Source organism: Prionailurus bengalensis, chromosome E3 (genome assembly GCF_016509475.1).
Source record: "Prionailurus bengalensis isolate Pbe53 chromosome E3, Fcat_Pben_1.1_paternal_pri, whole genome shotgun sequence".
NCBI classification, from domain to species: domain Eukaryota; kingdom Metazoa; phylum Chordata; class Mammalia; order Carnivora; family Felidae; genus Prionailurus; species Prionailurus bengalensis.
In genome coordinates, this window is record NC_057357.1 from 7,989,126 (window position 1) to 7,998,372 (window position 9,247).

At 50.2% G+C, this 9,247-nt stretch overlaps 1 protein-coding gene across 2 annotated transcripts; it reads left to right on the forward strand.

The window, feature by feature from the left end:
- Positions 1-6,134: 6,134 nt before the first annotated feature.
- Positions 6,135-7,979, forward strand: PVRIG (PVR related immunoglobulin domain containing). Of its 2 annotated transcripts, none has more exons than XM_043561293.1 (5): positions 6,135-6,425; positions 6,509-6,862; positions 6,951-7,074; positions 7,165-7,222; positions 7,324-7,979. In XM_043561293.1, exons 1-5 carry the CDS (start codon positions 6,365-6,367, stop codon positions 7,651-7,653), a joined length of 927 nt encoding a protein of 308 aa, XP_043417228.1. In that variant the 5' UTR covers positions 6,135-6,364; the 3' UTR covers positions 7,654-7,979. The 2 variants fall into 2 exon arrangements, with proteins under 2 accessions (XP_043417228.1, XP_043417230.1); XM_043561295.1 differs by having other exon boundaries at positions 7,327-7,979.
- The last annotated feature ends 1,268 nt before the right edge of the window (positions 7,980-9,247 follow it).

Consider the following 9,247-nt stretch of genomic DNA (forward strand, 5'->3'; position numbering starts at 1 on the left):
GCTGGTTCCCAGGGTGTGGCTTGAGATTGTTAAACTGATGGAAGTCAGGTTCTTTGCTAGTGTCTCAAGCAGCTCTCCTTCGCCCTATGGCCCAGTGTACAGACACACACCAGCCCTGCACGCGTCCCCAGGTGCCTTTGTGTACTGGCTCTCAAGGATGTAATGCTTTGTAACTGGGAGACGTGGTAGGGCAGAGGAGCTAGGAAGGCACTGGCTGCCTTTCAGTGGTTTATGTAGTGAGGACTATTCAGACTGAGGAGAGAGGGCAGAATCCTGATTGCCAGAGGGTGACCTATCTCACTACACTGAGAACAGGCCATACACCTTGGCAGCCTTCAGCCAAGGATTCTTTGCAGGGGGAGTTTCATGACTTCATCCCAGAGACACCTGTTATAATTTGAAATTGTGTAGACTCTCAGTTTCTGAGTTAGGAAGAAATTTAGAAGTTATTCTAAATGTCCAACCCCCAAATCCAAGATTTTGACACTGTCTTCTCCTTTATCCTTGCCTTCCCCAGCCAGTTCTTAGCCAAATCCTCTCAAGTCATTCTGCAAAATATCTCTGATCTGTTTCCTCTCTCATTGCCACCGTCAGTTCTCACTTAGGCCGCCTCTGGACACCTGCTTCCTTGAAATTCTAACTTTTTTGTTCTTGTTCTGCTTCTTTGAAGAGCACAGCACCTCTGTTCTCTCTTTCCCCCTGACAAGCACCCAAATATGTGAAGAGACTCTTGTCACTTTCTTCTTTGACTAAGTCCACCTCCTCCTCCCTTCTCCAGCACCCTCTCTCCCAGATAGAAGCTAGAAATTGGGTTCAGGAGTCTCTGTTTGGAAAGGCAGCTGCCAGTGCCGGGCAGGGCAGCTGACCCATTCAGAGATGTTTAACCTGTATTCAGGGGGAACAGCTCCAGGGAGAGGAGCCTTTCCTATGGGATCTGGGAACAGAGTAGGAAAACCAATGTGAAGACATGGAGGTCACTAAGAATCCAGGAGGGGAAAGATTCCCAAGTTATTTAAATACCAGCCACGCTAAGGCTACTTCACAAGATCAAAAGACTTGGCAGTTCTGCAGATGTAGAGATCTGTACACATCCAGATAGCCCAGCATGGGCAGTTGAGCCCCAACCTCAGAATACATGTGAGTTTTATATCCTGCTCCCCAAATTCTTTGACACTCTTTATTGAGAGGGTGGGTCTAGGTCCTCTCTCCTGGAATATGAGCTCTGTGATTGCTTGGTTAATAGAATATAGTGGAAATGATGCTGTGCCAGTTTCTGAACCCAAAATTAACTAGCAGCTCCCAACCTCCTGTTTCTTGACATGTTTGCTCTTGGAACCCAATTACCATGCTGTGAGATAGCCCCCAAGCAGCCACATGGAAAGGCCATGTTTTAGGTGTCCTGCCTAGCTGAAGTCCCAGCCTACATCCAGTATCAAGCACCAGATGTGCTTCAGATGTGAATCAGATGATTGTAACACCCATATTTTGAATCTTCCAGCTGAGGCCCCAGGCCTCATCTTTTCTCAGCCTTTTCCAAATTCCTGCCCCATAGAATCCATGGACACGATAAAATGTTTACACCAAGTTGGGGTGGTTTGTTACATAGCACTAGTAACTAAAACAGAACCTTAGGATCCTAAGACTCCAAAAGTTAGGGCACATTTATCAGTTAAAAAATTATGTAAACATTTACCACTTGTTTTATTACACACTTTAGAAATGTATGGCATGGGGTGCCTAGGTGGCTCAGTTGGTTAAGCGTCTGACTTCAGCTCAGGTCATGATCTCCCGGTTTGTGGGTTCGAGCCCCGTGTTGGGCTCTGTACTGACAGCTCGGAGCCTGGAGCCTGCTTCAGATTCTGTATCTCCCTCTCTCTCTTTGCCCCTCCCCGGCTCATGCTCTGTCTCTCTGTCTCTCTAATATAATAAATAAACATTAAAAAATTTTTAGAAATGTATGGTGAGTTAATAACAAAATAAATGTTTTGAAATATTTTATTTAGCAGTACAAAATACCTTTTTGCTCTAAAAAAGCAAAGTAATTTTTTTTTTAGAGAGTGTAAGCTGGGAGGGGTACAGAGAGAGAGAGAGAGAGAGAGAGAGAGAGAGGGAGGGAGAATCTTAAGCAGGCTACATGCTTAGCACAGAGCCTGATGCGGGGCTTGATCCCACGACCCTGGGATCATGACCTGAGCCAAAATCAAGAGTCGGATGCTCAACTGACACTGATGTAGCCACCCAGGCGCCCCGAGAAAAAATTTTTAATGGTTTAATGTTTTCTGAGGTTCTTCTTGAAAGATCAGTTTATTTTGATAATTGTCTTTTATGGTCTACATAATTGAAAGGGGTACTTCTCAAAACCTTGTGAATCCAAATGGAATAGGTGCTGCTTTGACTGCATTTACTACTTTTTTAAATAGATGAGCCAACACCCACTGAAAGTTTTCATTTGGAAGACTTATAAACAGGTCAGAAGATGCTTTCCAAGTACAATAACAGTGTTCTTAGAGGGGATACACATTGTTCAGGACCACAAAACCACAGCATCGTATAGCATGTAAACTACAGTCCAACATCAATTGTGGGTTTCCCACTCTTACCTTAGGATGATGATCTTCTTAAGAGATGAACCGTGACATTTGGATCCTGGCGAGAGGATACTTCATTGTATTTTGGGGCGCCTGTAGCTCAGTCTGTCAAGCATCTGACTTGATTTTGGCTCAGGTCATGATTTCGAAGTTCATGAGATCAAGTCCTTCATCGGACTCTGTGCTGACATCGCGGAGACTGCATGGGATTCTCTGTCTCTCCCTCTCAGCCCCTCCCTGCTTGCATGCACACATGTGTGCTCTCTTGCTCTCACTCACAAACTAAACTATAATAAAATAATTAAAAAATTACTTCATTGTATTTTTATCTTAAAAAAAATGAAAAATGTTAATCTTTTGTCCTGCATGACAGCAGTGGATACTTTGTGTAGCAGCTGAGGTGCAAACATGGCACCTTAAAAACCACAGCTTTGAAGGATGTCGTGCCAGTGAGCCCCTTGCCAACAGAAGTGGGGCTGTGGGCTTCAGAGCAGCAGCCCAAGTGGTCAGGCCCTGGCCAGGCCGGAACCAGAGCTGAGGCCAGCTGGGGCAAGAGAGGTGGAGGCCTCTGCACAGGCTGACCTTACCTGGGTTGACAAGTGACACCAAACAGTGCTTTCCAGGGGACTGGCACTGCTGTGCATTGCCTGTTAGCTTACTATTGAATAATTGCTTTTGAATTATTTTAAGTAACCTTCAATCAAGCCTCTTTCTTTTTAACTCTTGTTGTGGCCATAAGCTCTGCAAGAAGGTGAATTGTTTGGTGTTCTCTCCTAAATTGTGAAGAGATTTTTTCCAGGTTACTGAGAAGAGTCTTCAGCTAATAGGTAAGTCATTCTGTGTTCTGAATTCCAGGCACACTGGGATGTTACAAGAAAAAAGAGAGTCTGTGCTTGGAAGGCAGGAGAGGATAAGGTGGCAGGATGGTGGAAGGTTTATTTTCACACACATTTTGAAGTCTTCCTTGAGCTCTGTAGTTCCTTCCCCGGGGTTGGGTGGATCACAGGATCTGGAAAGTCTCCCTTGAGCACAGATTCCCTGAGAGCCCTGGGTGTTGAGTTGGGACAGCAAGAGAAATAGCACTGAAGAGGGGGGAGTGTCAGGTAGGAACAGAGAACTAGAAGGGTGGCCAACCTGCCAGATGAAGCCCAGGACACTAGAGAAGCCATCTGGGTGGCAAAGGAGCCTAGAATCCTGGGTGAAATTTGAAGGCAAATATATCTAAGTTAAGTCAGTAGGTGAGAGCAGCAAAGGAATCGAGTGGAGTAGCAGCAGCTGAAAAAGCCTCTCCTGTCGGCACTGAAGCGGCTCATGTCAGGGGGTGGGGGGCAGCCCAGCCTAGGGACTAAGCACAGGTTCTCTGCTGGTGGGGCAGAGGACTGCTGGATTTTGACAAAAACCTTGTAATTTAAATTTTTTAAATGTGTTGGGAGAGGCAGCTCAGCATGGTTGTTATAGTGTGGGTTCTGAAGCTAAAATTTTTGTCAAATCCTGGCTTCAGAACCCACATATTAACAACTATGCTAAGCTGCTCTCCCACAGTGAGAGCCTTGTGACCCTGGGCAAGTTCCTTCCTCATAAGGTCATTGTAAGTATGGAGCTAAAATGTTTGACTTGTTCAGAACAAATTTAGCACAGAGTGTACACTCAGATATTACCTTTCATATTTATATTACTTTGATAGGGAAACAAAAATGGCCTTTTCACAACATTTAAGATATTTGTAAAATAAATGGATCAGGTATGAGTCTCAATCTACAAACTCAGGTGGGGAACTCATAAACTCATAAAAGGATGGTCACCAACATATGCTGAAGGCTTGAGCCAGGCATGAGCAGAGTGCTGCATGCCATGAAGCAGAGTATGATCCCTGTTGGGATGTTACTGCTTTGGGAGTTGAGGTTGCTTTGAGCTTGCAGAGCTATGAAATTGTGGCACCAGTCCAACCCTCATGGGCCTAATTCTAGAGACTGATGACAAGAGATCATCAGGACTTGAAGTGTGTGTGGCTGCAGGGATTTCACTAAGAAATGTCAGAGCTGGGGGTGCCTAGGTGGCTCAGTTGGTTAAGCCTCTGACTCCAACTCAGGTCATGACTCCCGGTTTGTGGGTTTGAGCCCCACACTGGGCTCTGTGCTGACAGCTCGGAGCCTGGAGCCTACTTCAGATTTTGTGTCTCCGTCTCTCTCTCTGCCCCTCCCCCACTTGTGCGCTCTCGCACGCGCTCTCTCTCTCTCTCTCTCTCTCTCTCAAAATAAAATAACATAAAAAATTTTTTTTTTAATGTCAGAGCTGGAGGTAGCCATTACCTGTGTCATCTAATGTGTACCTCTGGGGCAGAAAGGGAAGAGGCCCAACAATGCAGGCTTGGTGCTGCAGAGCTTTTGGTTGGTAAGTTCAATGACCTTTTGTGTCTCTGAAGCTGAAAATTCTGGAGACTGTTCAGGAGTAACCAAGAAAGTTCTGAGGGCAAGGGTCATCACATCAAAAGCATTCTAATAATTAGGACTGTGCAGTATTGAAACAGGAATAAGCAAATGAATCAACAGATTAGCAAAGAGGATCCAGAAGTAGATCATCTGTAAGAATTTATGATCAAGATGGCATTTCAAAACAGCAAGAGACCTTGAGGATGTTGGCTCTCCACCTAAAAGGTTATACTTTTTACACCATCCCCAAATTAAAATTCTTCAGGGGAAAAAGAAACTCTCCCATAGTGTTAGGGATAAAAACAAAATTTACAATGTTATTTTTATAATTTGATCTTCCTAAGCAATGTACAAAATCCAGAAATGATAAAATATTGACAGTCGTAACCTCCTGAAGATTAAAATGGGGAAGGGCATGGGAATAAGTGGGATAGGGAAAGACAACTTTGATGTTTTCTATTCAGTGTTGTTTTAATTGTCTACAATGAGAACTTACCGAGGGGACCATGTGGCTTATGAGACTAAAAAAAAGATGGAGAAGGTTGGTGAGTAGTTGTACCATTGCTTTTCTCCCATCAATCACCAAGTATCAAGCTCCCCGTCTGCTTGGCCCTCTAAAAGCTATACCTTCTTCCAGGGCTCAGAGTCCATCTGTGAGCACTGGCCCAGGGGCAGCCACCACCCAGGCCCAGCCTCTGTGCAGCAGTTGTCCAAGAAGGAAATGTTCCCTTGGGGGCAGCCTCCTGGAGGCAGTGGGATTTGAGCAGGGCCTTGAAAGTGGGGAGGATCTCGGTGGGAGAGGGGCTACCAGGCTAGGGAGGCTGAGGCTGGTATGTGCCCCCCTGCTCTGCACCCACACTGGGCTGGGTTACCACACCGGTCAGCTGTGCACAGGTCTCCTACCCTGTCGCGAACAGCAGCGGAGGAAGTGGCGAGAGCAGGTCTGAGTCAGGTGTGGAGCCAGAGAGGAGGTCAAAGGGTCCAGAGGATGCTCACTGGGCTGAGAGCGGTGAAGTGATTGGCCTGGAGGCCCTGCTTCTCTCAGTGTGGTGGGATGACAGTTTGCCCAAGGGACCAACTGGTTTTTGGCTTGCTGTCCTGCTTGAGTGAAGCACAGCCATGGGTACAGGGAAAACCTTACTGCCGTTGCTTTAAGTCTCCCAAGGCAGAGGGTGCATTGCCCTGCATTCATGAAGCTGAGGCAGACAGAGAAGGAAATGGGGCAGGGCTGCAGAGCCCAGCTGCTCCCCAGGCTTGTTCACACATGAAAACTTCCTGTGATGAGAACGGAAACACAGGTGCTGTCCCTACCACAGCAGGTCCCATAGCTGGGGCCGGAGGGGAGCCATGGACAGGCCCCGGGCCCTGGTCCTGCTCTTGGCGCTGCTGACACTCTGCATCACTGCTGGTGAGTGGGGGACTGGAGAGAAGCAGAAGATGGGGCAGGGTGGAGACCCAGCCCTGGGGCCCTCCTATGCCTGTATCCCACAGGGACCCCTGAAGTGTGGGTGCAAGTTCAGATGGAGGCCACCAAGTCCCCGTCCTTCACTGTCCGCTGTGGATTCCTGGGATCTGGTTCTGTCTCCCTGGTGACTGTGAGCTCTGGGGGGCCCGACGGTGCCGGAGGGACTAGACTGGCTGTTTTGCACCCAGAATTTGGCATCCAGCATTGGCCCCCCGCCTGCCAGGTCCACTGGGAAACCAAAACCAGCATCTCCCTCACCTTGGAAGAAGGGTCTGAGGGGATAAGCCCCAATCCCAACACCACCTTCTGCTGCAAATTTGTTTCCTTTCCTGAAGGCTCCCAGGAGGCCTGTGGGAACCTCTTCCTCAGCACAGACCAAGGTGGGGCCAATGAGAGGGGCCAGGGAGGGCAGGGAGGGACCCCAGGGCACTGGCTGCCCATCTGGTACACCTCTCTCTCTATACACAGGGCTCCCTGCCCCTACTCCATCCCCCATACTGCGGGCTGACCTGGCTGGGATCTTGGGGGTCTCAGGGGTCCTCATCTTTGGCTGTGTCTACCTTCTCTACCTGCTGCATCGGCAGAGGCACTGGTGAGACCCAACCCCTGCTGGGCCCAGTCCGAATTCCCACACCAGCGGGCTAGCCACATGCTTTGCTTCTAACCCTCCTCACTTTACCAGGTCTGTCATGAAGCTTCAGCCACCCTTCACCAGCCCCCAGACACAGACGCGAGCAAGGGTGAGGACTGGGGGATTGTTTGCGAGTGGGGAACAGAGTGGGCTGGTACTGGGGGGCTATGGGGTAGGGCCTAACTCAGGCCTCCTTCCCCATCGTCCCAGCAGGTGGCCAGCCAAGCCTCCCTGGCCTCTCTCCATATCCCGTACACTACCGTCAACACCAACCGTTACCGCCTCGCCACTCTAGACACGGTTCTTCAGCCCCGGCCACTGTCCCCATGGGCAGTGTTCCCCGCCCACACGGCGTGCCAACCTCGGCCTCCTGCCCCCTGGGTGCCCCTGCCAGCCTCTGCACGCAGCAGTTTCATCTCCATTGAGAATGGACTTTATGCTCAGGCGGGAGAGCGGCCTCTCCCAGTTGGCCCCAACCTTGTCCATTTCCCTGACCCTGTGGGGCACAGAGCCATGGAGGAGCACTTAGGAGTTCGATGAGAGGGACCCCAAGTCCGCTTGGGCTCCCTCTCTTCTCAGGCCTCTGGGATCCCCTTCTGTTGTGCACCTGTGTCCTGGGTGCCCATCATCTTTGCACATCTTATCTTATTCTCCGGCCTGCATAAGTGTCTCTAACATAAAGCTGGTCAAGGCCCACTCGCCACGGATGTGGTCAGCACGTGTGCACGTGTGGGTACGTGTGGGCACACATGTATCTATGCGAGGTGACAAAATTCCATCCCAGGTTGTTTCCTGTTTTCAAGTCCCCAGCCGTCACAGGTGATGTTGATAACTAAGTAAAAAAAAAAAAGTGGTTTCTGACTGGGGCCTTGGCTGGACCTTTTCTTCTTTAGGGGTTAAGAGGTTAGAGGCAGTTTCAACCCCTGGGAGGCAGGATCCAGGTTAGACTTGGACAGGGATGGGGCCTCAGCATAGGAGACCTCTCCCCTGCTCACCCTCCACTCTGGACCAGGGGGGTTCCTGGCCCTGTAGACCTTGCTGAGTGGCACCAGGGGCTGGGAAGGTGAGATTGGGGGGTCTATACTCTCATCTTGCCATGTCCTAGGACAGCAGCAAGGGCTTCTGGGGCTTCAACCCAAGAAAAGCCCCTGTAGCCTGGCCCAGCATGCCTATGTCGGGCTCCCTGAGATGTTCTGGGGGGGAGGTCCTGATGCCTTCCTTCCACAGAATTGATATTCAGAGGCAGGAGGATCACCTCAGATCTGCCCACAGTAGCTTCCTCTGGCTCCTCTCTTATTACTAGGGCACCAGCACTACTCACCACTGGGTACTCAGGGGGCAGGTAGAGGCGGGTCAACACAGGGAATGAACACACACTCCCCTACCCACTCATCTTCCCATCCGGGAATCAGCCTCCTGCAGTAAACAGGCCCAGCCACCAGGGCCTCATCACACCTTTGCCATGTGAGAACAGGGAAGAGCTCTACAAGCTGCAAGGCTCTACAGGAGTGTGAAAGATTCTGGGTGGCAGCGACAGAATGGTCCTGGAGCCAGGCTCAGGCCGCACCCCCAACCAGGATGGATACTAGCCTGGGAGAGGAGACACCTGCCACTAGGTCCTTTACTTGGTTCTGCTTGTGGGAAATCCCAGGCAGTGCTACCTGCCAAGCCAGGAACCACCCCCTCTGCCTGGTTCAGGAAGAGCCTGCCCAAAGCCTGTGTCCAACCACAGAACCTTCCAGAAACCCAGTTTACTATTCTAGGTATGCTCTGGTGTGGCTTTGCCAGGACCCAGCCCCACCCAGCCACCACCTCTATGAAGCACTGGGGAGAGGGTGGGGCAGGTAGGGTGAGGGGGTGGTTAAGGGGTCATAGGGCCTGCCTTCCTCAGCCTGTGATCATCTTCCTCCTCTGAGGAGACCTCAGCATTGGCCTAATCAGCTCAGTGGTCCCTGCAGGGCTGGGGGCTCAAGGGAGAGGAGAGGGTGCCACAGAGGTCCCGGAGGCCACTCAGGGAGATGTTAGGGAGGGAGTAGATCTGGGCCCAGCTGCCTTAGGACCATGTCAGGGGCAGGGGTGTGGGGGCAATGGGACTAGCAGGGTCTCAGAGGAGGTGTTGGGGTCTCCCCAGGAA